This window comes from Bos indicus, chromosome 8 (genome assembly GCF_029378745.1).
Source record: "Bos indicus isolate NIAB-ARS_2022 breed Sahiwal x Tharparkar chromosome 8, NIAB-ARS_B.indTharparkar_mat_pri_1.0, whole genome shotgun sequence".
In the NCBI taxonomy this organism is placed as follows: domain Eukaryota; kingdom Metazoa; phylum Chordata; class Mammalia; order Artiodactyla; family Bovidae; genus Bos; species Bos indicus.
In genome coordinates, this window is record NC_091767.1 from 47912078 (window position 1) to 47931900 (window position 19823).

Sequence of the window (19823 nt, forward strand, 5' to 3'; positions counted from 1 at the left end):
TGAATACTTTAAAGAGTAATAAAAAATAGCCTCTTATTAGGAATCAAGGAAAGGTAACCAGGAAGGCTACAAAAATGATTTTTGTATATATGTGTGGGTTTGTTCAAATATTTTGGTCATTTCCTATCTAGTCTTGTTTTTTCATTTCTATAATCTCCACTGAAGTTTGATAAATAATTATTTCTAAATCCTCCCTCAATGATTTAGTTAGCATATAATGTTGTTTACTTCTGTTTTTTTTTAAAAATGCCTCTATGATCCACAACTTAGGCAGTCTCAATATTTATAAACTCTGGATTTTCAATCACACTACTAAAAACAAAGTCATGACACTGACCAACATTTCAGAAATCAGCATAACAGAAACATAGCCAAAAATAATATCCTACTCACACAAAACTGATTTTATGACACATGTAGCCAAAATGCAGCCCAGGAGTCAAATAGATTAGTAGTACACAGAGCAACATTTAGTACATAAGTGCTCAGTACTTTTATAGAATAAAAAATCTGCATATAAAAAATATCTTTACAGAAACATATCTTGAATATGTACATCACTACTGCTTACCCTTTCATAATATCATGTTTAAAAAAAAAAAAACCTGATCCTTTCAGAGATTGCATGCATGATCCTGAGATTATTTGGTTTTTTTTGTCTTTATAACTGATTCTTCCCAATATAAATTGATTTCCTTCTTCACAGGACAATTCTTAAATGATTTAACTAAGAGTCCAGATCAACTACATGAAGATATAATGTTATCTTTTAATCATCTAAAATCTCCTTGTCATTGAAAAGAGAAATAAAATGTGATTTTAATAGCCATAAAGATGCCACTCCAAAACTTGAAAGCTTTGTCAAACATGTACTTAGCAGTCACAGTTTCAAAGAATTCATTAAATCCTTTTGCCTACCATGACATGTCCTCCAAAGGTATCATAATCAAAGAACTGACACTGATTTTCAGCATAGCATGAGTCTTCCATTTCTCCTCGGATAACAATATTCTGGGTAAGAATTCCAACCTCAGCTCTCATGTCTACACCATCTATAATTTCACCCATGTGCAGGAACTGAGGCGTTTCTGGTCGATGAGGGCAAGGCAAAAATAACATCAGAACAAAGAAAACATAAAACTTATATCAAAAAGACAGTAATGTTTATCTTGTAACTTCAAGACATTATTAAATTTATTGTTTGTTTCCATTCTTTGATACCTCAGAACAAAAGAATCCCAGGAAGCAGAGATTTTATGGATTTTCTGCTCCAATCACCCACACTCAATGCCCTTAACCCTCACTCCCAACTATCAAACCCACACACAGAGAGCTTACTCCTCCCTAAAGTACTGGGTCAGCCAAAAAGTTCCATTTGGGTTTTTCCAGAAGATGTTACATAAAAAATCAAACGAACTTTTTGGCAAAGCCAATAGTTCAGTCTTCTCTTGAACAGCACCAATAATCTGGAAGCTAGCTAAGAATCCATGCTGTCTCTGCTTCCTGTCCATGTGCTCTTGTTCTACTCCCCTGAGGATACATGAATACTCCAGTGCATGCCGTACCTAGGAAAACTAATGATTTTGTAGATGTTGATAATAGGGTGGAAAGTTTTTTTTGCTTCTCCTTCAAAGCTAAAGTAACCTGCATTTGGACATTAACAGTCCAGAAATAACGACCTTTTCTTTCCACTTCTAATGCACATTTAAATCCCCACCTTTACTAAAAACTTAGAAACACTTTACCAATGAGCTTTTATCTGATCTTAACTATACAAACTCAGGAAGGAAAAACACAAATAAACCAAATAATGGAGATTCATTATCATGTATACTTGTTAGGAACAATGGGAATTTCCAAACAAAATTAATGCCAGATGGTATGATGATTTTTTAGTTTTCAGTTTTCTGCTTATGGCCTGTATGGTCAAGAACGAAGAGTACAACACTGAGTGAAGCAGGAAAAAACTGCCAAGTGAGTCAATTTCATTTTTTTTAAAGCAAAAAAGTTTCCTTTAACCTTGAAAGTTCTAAAGTACCCACTGAGTGAGTACTTATTAAATAGTTACTCTAAATTCTTTTGTTTTGTATCATAAATGTGTAATGCATAATTTGTATTACAGAAGCATGGAAAGCAATATAATGAATGAATGCACAATGAATTCCATAACTGAGGCAATGAAGGAAGAAGCTTTGCCTATCACCAGCCTCAAAATAAGTAACTGGTAAATGTCAGTCATCCTTTCTAAACAGAGATTACAGTAAGGATCCCACTGTATATTGCTCTCTCTCAAAAAATACATTCGTCAAGATTATGATAGGAAATGTAGTTTTATGAAAGTATCTTTTCGGTTTCATTTTAAATATTTGTGAGATCTACTTCTGGCCAAGAAAGCAGACACTCAAAGACTGTGAGTTTCATTTTTTTACATAAAAAAGAGACACTTCTATTTAAAAAATAAACCTAGTTTACTATTATCTAATAGCAGAAATTTAATAAAAAAGAAGTTTGAAAGCATCTTCAAAGAAAAAATTCAATCCATCTAGTTTGCATCTCTTTTTTTTTAAACATAGAAACTGGCATAAAAACACTGATTTGTCTATGATACATCATTAATAGCAACATTATTGCTTGATGACTACTTTTATCCAACATCCTCTGGGACTCTAGTGTTCAAAGCTCCCCACTGCTAAGACCTTCAATATTGATGACAATGATGGTGACAATGACGACTCAAGGAAAAACAAAGAATCCCAAGAATCATATCTCAAGAAGAGTGTTTCCCAAGAAGCCTTCTGAGCAGTCTGATACCTTTGACTTTGACCTGGAAGCGGCTGCACTCAGGACAGGGGAGAAGAGTAAACTCCTCTGCTTGGTACATGGAATAGTCCGTGCTTGCGACCACAATCTGATCTCCGGGTTCCCAACTACTAACATCATCCAGCAGGTGCAGTTTTACTCCATCTATGGCCTCTACCCAGAAACCTGAAAAAGAAATACCTAGACCAAAAAGCAAGAAACAAAGTGATTTTTTTTTCTAAAATCAACCCCTTCAACTGATTCACAAATCGAAAGATAAATGTAAGCCAGCAATGCTTCAGTCTGACCCATGCACAGGAAATGATAGGACATGAACACACAGAATCTTAACATTAAATATAAAAGCTGGCCTTAGGTGATTTCTCACTTCTAGACCTCTGCTCATCATTTAGTCTCTGTCTACAGTGTCCATCCACTCTTAATTTACCAACCAAGATACTATTCATCTTATAAAGTTCAGGCAAACCTTTCTGGACTTCCCAAACATCCTCTTGGAAGTAACCATTCCTCCAGTATTCTTATTCTGTTATTTCTCTCTGGTATGATTAGTATCTTTCCAATGGGAAGACAGCTCACCTCCCTGGAAGCAACATCAGTGAAGGGGGCAAAGCACCATGTATTCACTGCTCTGTCTCACAGTGCAGACTCATCAAATGTCTACTGAAGGGATGAGTGTCCCCACGATCATCTGCAAAGGGACCTAAAGGCCACGTGATAGTGCCCCAGGCCAACTCAGCACCTTTCCTGGGGTAACATCAGACATGCAATCCAGGAACTACTAATCACTGATCTTTCCTGAAACCCCCTTCTGAAATTCAGAGTTGGTTCCCAACTAGGCAGATGGAAACTGAAAAGCTGACCCAACATCTCTCTAACTTGCACTCTTTAACATGCAACCAAGTGCAGAAGCTTCTGCACTGCTTCTACACTGTTCCCTGCTTCTCAAAGTGTCCATGATACAACCTGTCATGGTCCCAAACCTGATTTAATGCAAATGAATATGGAATAGATGGAAGCTATGGAAAATATGGAAATGTGGGGAAACACCATATTTCAAAGATATCTGTTTACCATCTGTATTTCAGTATCACCTTTCCAATGAATTGACAAACTACTCTGGGGCTACTTGAAGATACTGACCCTAAAAGTCGATGAGGGACTTCCCTGCTGGTCCAGTGGCTAAGACTCCAAGTTTGCAGTGCTTGGGGACCCAGATTCCATCCCTGGTCGGGATAATATATCCTGCATGCCATAACTAAAGTCCCGCATGCCACAACTAAGAGTTGGTGCAGCCAAATAAATAAAATTTTTTTTTTAATTTAAAAAAATATAATAGTCAATAATAGGAATAAAAAAACTCATTTACTTAAGTTAGAGGAATCAAAACGCAAGATATTTAGGCAAGACACAAAGAATAATACAAATATCCTTACAGTCTTAGGGATACCTGATAATACCTAACCTGAGCAAGTTCTGAAATCTGCTCCATTAGACTGATCTACCATGCTTTCCTGTGTCTACAAAGCACCAAAACAAAACAGAAAAAAAAAGGAAGGAACCTAAAAATGTAAAGTGTCTTTTCTTTATGTTTCTTTCACATAAATACTAAAGCCCATAATGGAATTTTGTCTAAATAAAGATAATAACTATCAATGACAGTTAACAATTATTGGGATTTCACATACATAATAACCTTTCATCAAAACAACTTTGAGATAGAGGAACTATTATATGCATTAGAGATAAAAGAAGCAAAGGCCAGGGAGTCTGACTAATAGCTGAAAAAAGAGCCCACAATGAATGCTAATTTAATTCCAGAGTCCAATTTTCCTAACCTCTATATCATTCTTCCTTCCTAAGAACTAAAACAGGCAGGTTAAGAGTAAAGATAAGCCAAAATATCATGGTAGCAATGATAATCACTACCCAAAATTTCAGATTTAACCAAAAAGATTTATCTAAAAAAGGGAAACTAAGAAATATTAACTTTTTTTCATAAAAAATTTCAATGATGTTTTTAAAAAAATTTTCTAAATAAGTTTTAACTTAAAAGATCATTAGAATTTGTTTCTGTTAAAAAAAAAAAAAAGCAAGGTTACATAGAGAAAAATCTGTATTATTCAACAATTCTTCACTTTTTTCTGGATGTAGAAGAAAATCCTTCCTGAGATATCTCCTACTGGCACTAGAACTGGAAGTATGAAAGAAAATACGTTCATCATCCTAGCTTCCTGGAGTGACTTGCTACCTCTTCCAGAAAATAGGAAATACTGAGAACACAGAACACAAACAATATCCTACAATAGATAGCCAGAATGTATACTTTCCCAGAAAAGAGCAGTCATTGGTAATGTGAAAATGTAAGCAAAAGTTCTCACAAAGGAAATGTTGACTCCAAGTTTGTCGTCCTCTGCCTGGAATCTTACTGAAAGAAGTTCCACTAAACTCTTCATGCAAGTCCAAATTCCTGCTCAGAAATATTTCTCATCTACCTATGTTTTTTGCCAGAGGCCAACCATGATGTGGTTGAAAGAATAATAGTCTTGGAGGCAGAGAACTTAGCCTTGATTCCAGTCTCATCCATAAATAGATACCATCTCCTCACCTCAAACTCAGAAGGCTCCTTAAATGGAGCATGTGGAAGTCCCATTATATACCAGGAACTGTTTATCTGTTTGTTTTAAAGCAAAATACTCTTTTTTTAATTACAAGGACACAAAATAGTTATATCCCAAGTCATGTTTGCATTACTGTTAAAACGCTAACCTTTATTGAGTGCTTACTATATACTCTGTGCTAAAAACGTCATATTCTTCATGTTTGATATTCACAGCAGCCCTACGTGGTAGTTCCATTATTATCCCCACTTTCAGATGAAGAAACTAAGGGTTAGGAAGTTAAAGTTATATGCCATCATCATACAGTAAGCAAAAGAGCTGGGACATGAACCTAGGCATTCTGTCTCCAGAAATCCATTTCAGTGAATACTTTGCTACAGTACTGCTAAAAACAGAGGTATGTGGCCAGCCTAAAATAAACCTTTCTGGGTAATTACAGATGTAATAAAGCACCTTTTAATTACTCATTTGACATTAATTTTGGTATAATACTGGCTTGGAAAAGAAAGGTAGTGGGCAAGCACAGACAGGAGACTGCCAATTCACCTGGAGCCAAAAAAATCTAGCAGCAAAATACAGAAATTCTTCAGTGAATTTCCATTAAAAAAAAAGTCAGAGTATCATTGTTAGACATGATAGTTCTTCTGAAAGGTGGATTCTAATTTTCAAAATATGCTCAAGAAAAGTAAAGACCTAAGATAACTTTATAATATATTATTTAAGGAAAGGAAAGCAGGTTAAGACAAAATGAACACTAGGGGAGGGAACATAGATTTTAAATGCTAATTAACTCTGAATGATAGGGTGAAACATTAATTTTAATTTTGTACTTTTCTCCGTTTTCCAGTTTGTCTATAAGATAAACGTAGTAGCTGAATTATCATGGAAACATTGCCAAGAAAATGAGTAATTTGTTTACACAGCGTGTGTTTAAAGGTAATATTTGTCCATACAGCTATATAACAATAAGATCCAAAGTACAAAACCAGTTCACTATCACAGAACATAATAAAAGACAGCTCACATCCAGATTGGTTCGACTGATACTAAATCTAGGAAACAAATCCATTAACCACACCTAATGACTCAAGAATGAAGAACAATGTCCAACTGAGGATGCCTAAACTAGATCATTTTCTAATCCAGAAAAAAAAAGTTTTGTTTCAGCCTAAAAGATCAACTATAGTTGGAAAACTACAGGTTTCTTCTTCAACCGGTTGAGAAATCGAAATAGACTGTCATTTGAATACAATGTCACTTTAAAAAACGTCTGTCACAATACTTACCAACGTATTAACAAGAGTATAAACTGCTCGCCTACCTTCCTTCCATTCACTATAAGCTGTCACAGAGAACTTCTGACCATCCACAGTATAAAATTCTCTTTGGGCGAGAGCCTTCCCTCCACTACTATGATTCTCATAGTTTCTTACAGACTCATTGCAAGAAGTACTGCCACCATCAATGACACCAACCAAAGCCCAAGCTTGCCTAGAAGGAAAAAGAGCAGGTGCAACTGATTATTTGTTATGGTACTGACCCAAATCCCCAACACAGATGTTATGACAGGTGCTATTAATTCTATTTCATTTTTGTCAATCCCTCCAACTCTTTTTCCACATGTGGTTGCAAGTACAAACTTGACTGAAAAAACTGACATCACAGAAGGAAATGCACCTGGATTTTAAATCCCTGTTTGTCCAGTTCTGTAACAGGTGAAACACTGATTACTATGATTTCAATTAATCATTGACTTCCTCAATGCACACTCTTTTCATTCACATTATTTTTTTTTTTTTTACTATTTTTTCTAATCTTCTGGCCACTCAACATGTGGGGTGTCAGTTTCCAACCAGATATGAAACCCGCATCCCTTGCATTAGAGGACAGATTCTTAACCACTGGATCACCAGTGTGTGTTAGTTACTCAGTGTGTCCGACTCTCTGTGACCCCAAGGACTGTAGCCCACCAGGTTCCTCTGTCCATGGAATGCTCCAGGCAAGAATACTGGAATGGATTGCAACTCCCTTCTCCAGGGGATCTTCCCAACCCAGGGACTGAACCCAGGTCTCCTGCATTGCAAGCAAATTCTTTACCATCTGAGCCACCAGGGAAGCCCCCATTTCTTTTTAAAAGATTATTGTCTGGTCTCTTTTCCACTCTTATCTCTGCAATGTTCTCAAAGCTAACTACATAACAGAATCATATGGGAGCTTTAGAAACATATCCAAGCTTAGACCCAGCCCACACCAATGCAACCAACATCTCTACAGGTGGGGCCTAGCATTAGTCTGTTTTAAACTTCCCCAGATGCTCTGACTGTGCAGCCACACTGGAAAACCACCAAGTTAGAGCAGGAGTTCTCAAACCTCATTGGTATCAGAATTAAACGTAAGGCTTGTTAAACCAGACTGCTGGGCCCCACCTTCTGATTGTTTGATGTGGGGCCATAGAATTACTGACAAGTTCCCAGGTGATGCTGATGCTGCTGGTCTGGGAACCACACTGAGAACCTGAGTCACAGGTCAGAGGTTAGAGCAGAAAGTGTCATCTTTGACTGCACACACTGCCAGTGGGGAGCGGGGAGGATGTCCTATGCTTCAGAGATCCTGATGTAAATGATGTACAGTGGGTCCTGGGCATGGGACTTTTTAAGATCTCAGATGTGAAAACAAAGCTGAGACCACTGGGTTATTAGTTTAATATTATTAAAGCTATAGAATCACTATTCAACAAGTTTTTAATTTTATATGCTTTATAACTATTTGTTGAAAGCATACACTTGAAAAACACCATTTTATTACTGTGATACTGTGATAAACATTCCAGGGACTTTGCTCAAGCTTATGATCAAAGTCAATTCAAAAAAAAGAAAGAAAGAAAGAACAAAGACAAAACATCAGAAAATTAGCCTTAAGACTCCTGGTTTAAAACATGAAAAGAAAAATCTCAACTTCCTATTGTAGGGGGAAAAAATGCCAAATATAATCTATGCTAGACAGATGGCTGGATATTCACAGATGAAAGTTAACCAATGCATGCCTACATCCTTACAAATCCCACACCCGCCCCTGCATGGATTAGCTACTCTTTGGCTGACTGTGCTTTATAGCTCTATTTATATTCTTTGATACAGCAGAAAGAATCAAATGAAGAATGCTTCAATTTATTATCTCCTATATGAGGGAAGGAGAGGAAGACTATCAGAGGCTTCCTTTATTTACCAGAACTGCCTCAGCAACTATTAAACAATGTTCTATTCTACTGACACTATCTCCAAAACACTCCTACTTCCCTCCTCCACTTGAGGAAAATTTCAACGTGCCAGAACATTATCTTCAAAGGGGCATGTTTATGTACCCTGGAGATAATGGCAATGCAAAGGAACATTGGCAAAGGATCACAATTCTAATTTCTCCGTCAAATCAGCCACAATATTTTAAAAGGAATTTGAAAACAATAGGGAGAAGATTACCCCAAAAGTTAAACAAAACATTCAGAGCTAATGATCACACAAATCTAGAACAATAATGACATAAAGAAACAAAAGTTACTATCTCTGGTACTACTGGATAATGAAATAGAGTGGGTATCTGAGCAGACCATGCTTTCACTCCTAGGTCTATCAATTACAGAAATACCTGCACATGAGCATGAAGAGAAGCTCCAGTACTTTGGCCACCTGATGCAAAGAGTCGACTCATTAGAAAAGACTGTTGCTGGCAAAGACCGGGGGCAAGAAAAGAAGGGGGCGACAGAGGATGAGATGGTTGGATGACATCACTGACTCACTGGACATGAGTTTGAGCAAACTCCGGGAGATAGTGAAGGACAAGGAAGCCTGCATACTGCAGTTCATGGGACCGCAGAGTGGGACATGACTTAGCGACAGAACAACAACAAATATTCCCTGTGTGAGTAAAAAGAGTTTTAAAACCATTACAGACCCTTTTTCTTCACTAATTTTTGTCTTAACTTTCTCTACAACTTCTACAGATAATATTCCATTCCAACACTAACCAAAGGAAAAAATAATAACTAGATAAATCAACCATCAAAGGAAAAAAAGAGAAACTAGATCATTTCAACATGCCAGTTTTGAAGTTCTCTAACTTTTCACTGCAGATATCCCCTGACTTTATTGTGAACAGTAAGCAGAAAACTTCTTGTTTTCTTTGTAAATGTTGAGCCAGCTACTTCCCCAGAACTGCATTAAGAAATCATGATTAACCAGAATATGGCACAAGAAGACAAGAATAAATTATAGGAATGAATACTACTATTTGGATGAACTTCCTAGGCCTCCAACTTGTGCCAGGGTCTCATAGGACAGTGCCAATCAAACAAGACTCAAATTAAAGGATTCAAAAAACAAAAGAAAAAAAGAGAAAGAAAGAAAAGAAAAAGAAACCTGTGCATGTTCCACCCCTCTTCATGCTTTTAAGACAACTTTTACACCTTAGCTCAGAATGGGGCCCTAAGCCCTGCCGTCCCTGGGATTCTCCAGGCAAGAACACTGGAGTGGGTTGCCATTTCCTCCTCCAGTGCATGAAAGTGAAAAGTGAAAGTGAAGTTGCTCAGTTGTGTCCGACTCTTAGCGACCCCATGGACTGCAGCCTACCAGGCTCCTCCGACCATGGGATTTTCCAGGCAAGAGTACTGGAGTGGGGTGCCATTGCCTTCTCCCTTCCAACTCATAAGGTGCCTCAATTAGCCTGAATTTCATATGATCTTCAGAAGATACTATAAGAAGGAAGTCAATTTCCTTAAACTGATTGTTTTTCAGAACCACACTCCTGTTCTTAATTTTTCACAAGTTCAATGCTAAGATTCACAAAGTGTTTCGTAAATCAAAGCTTTGAAAAGAGCTTTGTAACCAGTATTCTGTCCTCCAATTCAAAGCAAGAGGCAACCAGACTTCCAAATTGTAGAGGCCATTCTGACACCTGACTTTCTCCATCACACTCTCCTCTCATACAGACACAGATTCAAATATGCAGGGGGAAGGAAAGTAAAAAAAAGATATGTATGGGGCTTCCCTGGTAGTCCAGTGGTTTGGAGTCCACCTACCAATGAGGGGAACATGGGTTTGATCCCTGGTCCAGGAGGATCCCACCAGCCAAGGGGCAACTGGGCCCTCAAGCCACGACTACTGAGCCTGAGGGCCCTAGAGTCTGTGCTCCGCAACGAGAGAAGCCACCACAATGAGAAACCCAAGCACCACAGCTAGAGAGCAGCCTCAGCTTGCCACAACTAGAGAAAGCCCTTGCAGCAAGGAAGACCCAGCACAGTCAAAATTAAATAAATAAAAAATTGTAAAATATATCTCCATGCTAAAAAAAAAAAAAAAAAGATATGCATGCCTACCTGTAGCCCAGCCCTTGGATCAGCTTACTTCCCAGCCGGTCCTGGATCATTTGTATGGTTCCTTGTAAGAGGCTTTTAACAGCTGAATCTCCAACAGCTATGGCAACAATCCGTCCCGGATCCTGGTCTCTCAGGAATTTCTGAAGTCGCCTACTTTCATTTTGGAATTCATGGGTATCAAATCTCTCAATTTCCAAAATTTTGGCTGTGTCTTGATCAATGACCCTCACATTGAGGCCCCTGGAAAAGTCCTTTTTAAAGGCATAGGAGCCAAAGGTCAAGCCTGAAGAATTCAGAGTTCTCACCAACAATGTCCATGATGCCTTCTGTGTCCCATGTAATTCCAGTGTCCCGCCGGCTTCCACACCAATAAATTTTTTGCCAAATGTTGGCATACTTTCACCTTCATCTGACTTGCCATACAAGGCAATTGTCGCTTTGGATTTATAGCGGCATTTTTCTGCTCCAATATGAAGCGCCCCACCATCCTTGATCAGGATGTAATGAGTCCTCAAAGTAATATTTCTGGATCCATCTTTATCATCCCCAAATACAAGCAGTCCTGCAGGGAATAACACTAAGTAAGCCAGTTTCTGAAATATCTTTCTAAGATACAGAAAAATAGCTTTCATCTTAAGAGGGGAAAAAAGCACTTCCGCAGTTAAGTTGGGAAAAAGAATTTACTAAAAGTCTGCTTAGGAAATTGAATCTGTTTTAAAAACAAAGAAGTGGAGAATTCATATCTCAACACCCTAAACATGCCCATGTGTAAGAATTTCAATCCATTCACTTTAAAGGTAAATCATTTCTAGAAAAATATCTAAGACTCTACAAATCTGAATCTCATTTTTACCTATATTAACCTACATTAATTCTCTCATCACTCTCCATAGTTGTAACAAAGATTTAGCTATGAGAAATGACCTTCTGGAGCTCTTTCTTTCTGTATAAATCAACGGTCTTGACTTGAGTGATTCCTAAGGCCCTTCTCGCTGTTGAATTCTACAGTTCTAACTTAGGAATCTTTCCTGTCTCCACAGTTAGAGTGACACCACATTCTAAATGCCAACGATAGTTTTCTACATAAAGAACATCAAGTGTTGCTGTTCCCATAGACAGGGACCGTTACTTACCTCCATCCTGAATAACTATAGAATTCACTGTGGCATCTGAGGTCAGACGAAACATATCTCCTTCCTTGATAACAACTTGTTTTGCAGAATCTTGTCCTGGATCCCAGTTCCTGAGACGGGGGTTTTGATCTGGGCAATTCTCTATAAAACAAAGCAACATCAATACCCCATTAAACCAACAAGACACAAAAATACCTTTAGCCAAATTCAAGTACTGCTGTTGTTTATTGCAACTTACAAGTAATGGGCTGACATATTTTCATTTCTTTCCATAATGATGGAATTCCTACCCCATCCCACCAAGCAGAGCTATGTCAAATCCTTTACTTCCTCAAAACATAAAAAAGGTTTCACCACAAAACCAAGTTGCTGCCATCTAGTTTGGGTCAGAGTCCAGTAAAAACCGAGTTCCCCTGAACTATCTACTCTGGAAACAAATCAACAGTAAGAGGTAAAACTGAATTGTGTTTAGAAAAGAAAAGAAGTTCACAACACACTGATTAAAAAAAAAAAAAAAAACAGGAAAATTGCTAAGCAATATGTATATTAGGTCTTCCCAGGTTCCTTCCTATGCATGGTGAATCATAAAGCAGGTGATAATGGGACTTCCTTCATCACAAAGGCAGCTGCTGATAAACAGCGGTATCTTCAGACACGTACATTTCCCCAACAAAACTGCAAGAGGCAAATGGTCAAAAATATGACTTCTCATTTTCAGAGATGAGGAAACTACAGATTAGAGAAGCCAAACCCAAGACTACTCAGCAAGTTGAGTGATATGAAAGTTCCCCTTTAAGAAATGAGGTTTACTTTCCTTGCAGTGTTCCTTTGCTACAATTTGCCTCCTGAATACATGATTGATGAAAATTAAAAAGTATTTTGCATTGCCAAAGCTATTTAATGCATGAGACCTTTCATTTCTGCTACAATTTGGAAGAGGGAGGAAAAAATATCACACCAATTTTTTAAAATTTATTTTTAATGTTAGGATAATTACAATATTGTGTTGATTTCTCCCATACATCAACTTGGATCAGCCACAGATATATATATGTCCTCTTCCTCTGGAGCCTGCCTCCCACCTCTCACCCTATCCTACTCCTCTAGATTGTCACAGAGTCCTGGAGTTTCCTGAATCATACAACAAATTCCCACTGACTATTTTACATATGTTAGTGTATATGTTTGGAGAAGGCACTGGCGACCCACTCCAGTACTCTTGCCTGGAAAATCCCATGGATGGAGGAGCCTGGTAGGCTGCAGTCCATGGGGTCGCCAAGAGTCGGACACGACTGAGCGACTTCACTTTCACTTTTCACTTTCATGCATTGGAGAAGGAAATGGCAACCCACTCCAGTGTTCTTGCCTGGAGAATCTCAGGGACGGGAGCCTCATGGGCTGCTGTCTATGGGGTTGCACAGAGTCAGACACGACTGAAGCGACTTAGCAGCAGCAGCAGCAGCAGCAGTATATATGTTTTCATGCTACTCTCTCCATTATCACATCAATTTTGACCAATTAATGACCAAGTATAATTATGGAGGACCAATTTGTCCACTCTGGACTAGATAGTGTAAAATTCATAAAGTTTATAATACATAAAATTTAGAATGAGCTCACAGCCCTTAGAGTTTTGTATGAAATAATACTGAAAAATATGGTAGTTTCTTTAGATGCAAAAAAGCTCAGAGAAAGGAGAGGTGGTGCTAGAGTAACTGAGAGAGCTTCAATAGAGCAGACCTAGATCCCCAAAGAGTGGACAGAATTTAAATAAGAGGAGCATGAAGGGGAGATATGAATACTAGAGATGCAAATATCCCTTGTGGTCCAAGTCCATTTGGTTGCTCATTTAGAATAGCCAGATGTCACCTACATTTAAACTAAGCAAAGATTAGAAAGGACAGGATACACTTGTATGAAGGTGGAAGGTATATACTACAGGATAATGTGAGAAAAAGTAGAGATACTTCATACATCACAAAGACACAGTTTTTTATAGGAAGTAAATTGTGATTCCTCATTTTGAACTTGCACACCACCAATGCAAACATCTATTTCTAAGCATTCATGTTGGTTTATGCTTTCTCTTTGAGGTGACAGTAACCACTACCATTAAAACTAGTCCTACTAGGTAAGACCTTGGCAATTACTTCATGGAATTAATTTTTGTCCTAGCAGCTTCATAATCATTGATATTTAATTCTGATAAATCAATGGTCATCACTAATATACTAAGAATAGTCAAACTTTTCAAAGAAACAAGAAATGTCTTGAATTCATTCTGACTTAATATTGAGGATTTCTTGAGCTTTTCTTGTACCTCCCTCTCTACCCATAAAACATTTAACTGGAATTCTCCATCATATTACAAGCAAATGTAGGTCCCAAGAAACAAGCAATGGACCCAGTTAGAGAAGAAAATTCAGAAGGAATCTAATCTCAAAAGATCTAAAGCCTACTATAATAATTATATAATTCCCCTTAATTGTTTATAAATATTTATAATATTTATATTATATTCACTAAAAATTTTTTATCACCCAAAATTCCGATCTGTTTTTTTCCAGTAAAGTACATTTAATGAGAAAACATGTAGTCTGCAGAAAGCATCAAAAAATAGCTTAGCCAGCCCCACCTTCTTGGCTACCCACTTATTGAATAGTGGGATCCATTATTAAAGTTATGTAACAGCAGTAACCACAGTAGGGCTGATTCTGAAATATTTCAGCACCAGATCTTTCCACTGATATTCTGCCCTTATGCTGCCAAAATGTGAAACTAAAAAATGTTGAGTCAAGGAACCACATCACCAATTCACTGTCTTAGCTGGAATATGAAAATGTCAATTAAAGCCACAGATTTTAGCTCTGATTTTCCATAATCTAGCATCCATTTACTGCAGATTGCTTGGAAAGAATGAATCAACAGCAGTGAACATAGTTATTTCTCTGGAGAAAAGAGGAAAGAAGTCAATGGTATGTGCAATGAAAAGCAATGTTGCAAGTTCTTTATGTGGTCCACTGGCTTGGCCAACAAAGATGTTGAGAGACACCTCAACATCACTGTATCATACTGAATGAAGTATAAGTCAGAAAGAGAAAAACAAATATTTTATATTAACACAAAACATAGAATGTAGAAAAAATGGCATAGAGGAACTTATTTGCAAAGCAGAAATAAGAGACATATCAAGGCAGCAAGGTAGGGTGGGATGGACTGGGAGACTGGGATTGACATACATACATTACAGTGTATAAAATAGATAACTAATAAGAACCAACTGTATAGCAAAAGGAACTCTACTTAATGCTCTATGGTGACCTAAATGGGAAGGAAATCCAAGGAAGAGGGGAATACATGTATACACATGGCTGATTCACTTTGCTGTATAGCAGCAACTAATAACTAACACATTATAAAGCAACTACACTCAAAAAAAAAAAAAAAAAAAAAACACATATACATTAAAAAAATAAAAAGTCAAATGAACATCTCTCTTACTTCAGGTATACTTTTTCACAAGTATTGACATTATCTCCCCCTAAACCTTAAAGTCTTTAAGACCCTTAAATCACCCATGAAAACTAAATAGACTAATGTTTCTAAAGTCTTATAACCAGTAAGTCAAAGTGTACTAGTGACTCAGTAATGTTCAACTCTTTGCAACCCCATGGACTCTATCCCACCAAGATCCTCTGTCCATGGAATTCTCCAGGCAAGAATACTGGAGTGGGTAGCCATTCACTTCTCCAAGGGATCTTCTCAACCCAGGGATCAAACCCAGGTCTCCTGCATAGCAAGCAGATTCTTTACCATCTGATTCATTCCAGGGAAGCCTATAACCAGTAAAGGAAAGTAAAGGAAAGTGAAGTCGCTCAGTCGTGTCCAACTGTTTGTGACCCCAGGGACTATAGCTACCAAGCTCCTCGGTCCATGGGATTTTCCAGGCAATAGTACTGGAGTGGATTGCCATTTTTCTCAAATGTTATATCCATTTAAGAAGGCACTAATTCACCTAGAGCCAGATGTCCTGGAGTGTGAAGTCAAGTGGGCCTTAGAAAGCATCGCTATGAACAAAGTTAGTGGAGGTGATGGAATTCCAGTTGAGCTATTCCAAATCCTTAAAGATGATGCTGTGAAAGTGCTGTACTCAATATGCCAGCAAATTTGGAAAATTCAGCACAGGCCACAGGATTGGAAAAGGTCAGTTTTCATTCCAATCCCAAAGAAAGACAATGCCAAAGAATGCTCAAACTACCACACAATTGCACTCATCTCACACGCTAGTAAAGTAATGTGCAAAATTCTCCAAGCCAGGCTTCAGCAATACGTGAACCGTGAACTTCCAGATGTTCAAGCTGGTTTTAGAAAAGGCAGAGGAAACAGAGATCAAATTGCCAACATCAGCTGGATCATGCAAAAAGCAAGAGAGTTCCAGAAAAATATCTATTTCTGCTTTATTGACTATGCCAAAGCCTTTGACTGTGTGGATCACAAGAAACTGTGGAAAATTCCTCAAGAGATGGGAATACAAGACCACCTGACCTGCCTCTTGAGAAACCTATATGCAGGTCAGGAAGCAACAGTTAGAACTGGACATGGAACAACAGACTGGTTCCAAATAGGAAAAGGAGAACGTCAAGGCTGTATATTGTCACCCTGCTTATTTAACTTCTATGCAGAGTACATCATGAGAAACGCTGGGCTGGAGGAAGCACAAGCTGGAATCAAGATTGCCGGGAGAAATATCAATAACCTCACATATGCAGATGACACCACCCTTATGGCAGAAAGTAAAGAGGAACTAAAAAGCCTCTTGATGAAGGTGAAAGAGGAGAGTGAAAAAGTTGGCTTAAAACTCAACATTCAGAAAACTAAGATCATGGCATCTGGTCCCATCACTTCATGGGAAATAGATGGGGAAACAGTAGAAACAGTGTCAGACTTTATTTTTCTGGGCTCCAAAACCACTGCAGATGGTGACTGCAGCCATGAAAATTAAAAGACGTTTACTCTTTGGAAGGAAAGTTATGACCAACCCAGATACCATATTCAAAAGCAGAGACATTACTTTGCCAACAAAGGTCCGTCTAGTCAAGGCTATGGTTTTTCCAGTGGTCACGTATGGATGTGAGAGTTGGACTGTGAAGAAAGCTGAGCACCGAAGAATTGATGCTTTTGAACTGTGGTGTTGGAGAAGAGTCTTGAGAGTCCCTTGGACTGCAAGGAGATCCAACCAGTCCATTTTTAAGGAGATCAGTCCTGAGTGTTCATCAGAAGGACTGATGCTAAAGCTGAAACTCCAATACTTTGGCCACCTCATGCGAAGAGTTGACTCACTGGAAAAGACTCTGATGCTGGGAGGGATTGGGGGCAGGAGGAGAAGGGGACGACAGAGGATGAGATGGCTGGATGGCATCACTGACTTGATAGACGTGAGTTTGAGTAAACTCCGGGAGTTGGTGATGGACAGGAAGGCCTGGTGTGCTGCGATTCATGGGATCACAAAGAGTCAGACACGACTGAGCGACTGAACTGAACTGAATTCAACAAAAATCTGTTGTAGACGATTAAAAAATGCAGACCAATATGGTGCTAATCCTGGTGGCCTAGTCTGCTTTCTCCATAGCTTTGAGCCCTTTGGTTTTTAGAGATGGATGGGATGTATTATAAGGCCAGTCTTTATTGCTACTGGGGTTTCCCAGGTGGCTCAGAGGCAAATAATTTGCCTGCCAATGAAGGAGACGTTGGAGATGTAGGTTCGATCCCTGGGTTGGGAAGATCCCTGAAGGAGGAAATGTCAACCCACTCCATTATTCTTGCCCGGGAAATCTCATGGACAGAGAAGCCTGGCGGGCTACAGTCCATAGGGTTGTAAAGAGTCAGGCACGACTAAGCACACATACATTTTAGCAACACAATATTGAGACTGACTGACAATATCATTCAAAGTACTGCTATGTTACCAACTCAAAAAGCAAAAACCATTTAAGAAATTAAAATCTTCCTAAATGAAGTTTAACTATGAAGCCAAGTGTATCAGAACTTATACCTACTAATGGATATTTTCCTTTAAGGATATACGTTATTCCTCAAAAAATACTGGGAGCTTCTTTTGGAACTGTCCCCTCAACTGGTTTCAAATGGCAGAACACAAATCCTATTGCTTTCACTTTTTTCCCCCAATTAAATGTACTTTATCCCTGCATTTAGTAATTCTTAAGACTTCCCTGGTAGCTCAGATGGTAAAGCGTCTGTCTACAATGTGGGAGACCTGACTTCGATCCCTGGGTCGGGAAGTTCCCTGGAGAAGGAAATGGCAACCCACTCCAGTACTCTTGCCTAGAAAATCCCATGGACTGAGGAGCCTGGTGTCCATGGGATTGCAAAGAGTCGGACACGACTGAGCAACTTCACTTTCCCTTTTAGTAATTCTTATTACTAAAAACTTGTGGCAATCTGAAAATTTACTACAAAAGATGAAATTGTGCCGCCACAAGATTTCAGTAAAGACTCTTAATATTACTGTTTTGAAAAGAAATGTTCCAAGAAGGTCTTGAGCCCTGGGGCAAAGTGGCAAAATGGAAAGGAAGAGCAATCTTTTTATCATTTTCAAGGGATTCCTTTAACAATTGCTCTCATTCATAAGAAGTTATAGCTCCTATTACCTAGTTATATATAAGTTAGCTAGAGCCAAGTTAAGATAACAAAAGATTTTTCAGAGTTTATTCTATCTCCTTCCCTTCTTTCTTCTCCTATATGCACTCACCATCTGGAGCATATTTTGAGGATATTCCTAAAATGACTGCAAGTGCAACAAAAAATGAAAAACTAGTAATAGCGAAGCAAATGAAAGTATTTTTGTGCCTCTTCTGCTTTCGGCGCTCTCTCTGGACTTGCTGTTCCTCAGATGAAAAACCAAAGCTGGCCTGGGCTTCCTGTCGGATGGAGGTAAATTTGGCTGAAGCTTGGCTCTTTGGAGGAGGAGGGGGACGCAGTGGGACAACCTTCCCTGGAACATAGCCAGATGAATGATGGCTGTTTCCATTCTGAGGTTGCAGGAAAGCAGGGGAGTGTCCCCTGGAATTAGTGGCATGCATGATACACTGTCACTGTGAAAAGAAACAGAAAAAAAAAAAATTTAGGCTCAGAAATGTGAGAACTGTAATGCCTTTGTTTTTAGTGTGGTAAAATATATATAACATGAAACTTAGCATTTTAACCATTTATAAATGTATAATCCAGCGGCATTAAGCACATTCACAATGTTGTACAACCATCACAATCATCCATTTCCAGGGCATTTTCATCATCCCAAACAGAAACTCTGTACCCATGAAGCAAAAACATCTCCCTCCTTCTCCCCAGTCACCACTGTAATGACTTTTTTGAAAATATCAAGTCAGCTTACATCCTGATATATTAAACTATGTCAACAATCACCTTCAGTGATCTACTTCTAACACCACTGCTTCTCCACTCTACACACTATAATCACCTGATAATGTTAATGCCCAATGCCACACCCCAAATATTGTCAGGAGGCAAGCCACCATAGCTTTTAAATGACACAGATTTTCTAATGGGCATCTTGGTTGAAAACCACTGTTCTAGGGCAGCTTTTCTCAACTGTGCATAAGATTCACAAGGGAAGCTTGTTAAAGAAGTATATTCCTAGGCTCTCCACCCCACTGATTCTGGCTCAGTGGGTGGAAAGTGGGCCCTGGAGTTTATATTTTTAAAATGTACCTTGGTGACACTGAATCAGGTGTTCACCCTTGAGTATAATTACTGTAAAGCTCTTCAAACGGAAGTTAAAGTCCATCTGTCAAAGGACCACAAGGTGGAACCACAAGTTCCAACAGGCAAGCATACATGTTTCAG

The 19823-nt window shown here is 38.5% G+C and overlaps 1 protein-coding gene across 2 annotated transcripts in view; it reads right to left on the bottom strand.

The window, feature by feature from the left end:
- The window catches only part of CEMIP2 (cell migration inducing hyaluronidase 2), an 81398-nt gene that overhangs the window by 44367 nt on the left and 17208 nt on the right, over positions 1 to 19823 (bottom strand). For both annotated transcript variants that reach the window (XM_070794653.1, XM_019966058.2), the window contains exons 2-7: positions 18709 to 19051; positions 11940 to 12080; positions 10807 to 11368; positions 6760 to 6929; positions 2812 to 3000; positions 919 to 1088 (exon numbers count right to left, since the gene is read on the bottom strand). In XM_070794653.1, coding sequence (XP_070650754.1) covers positions 919 to 1088; positions 2812 to 3000; positions 6760 to 6929; positions 10807 to 11368; positions 11940 to 12080; positions 18709 to 19039 — 1563 coding nt within the window. In that variant the 5' untranslated portion in view covers positions 19040 to 19051. The remainder of the gene's footprint in view (positions 1 to 918; positions 1089 to 2811; positions 3001 to 6759; positions 6930 to 10806; positions 11369 to 11939; positions 12081 to 18708; positions 19052 to 19823) is intronic.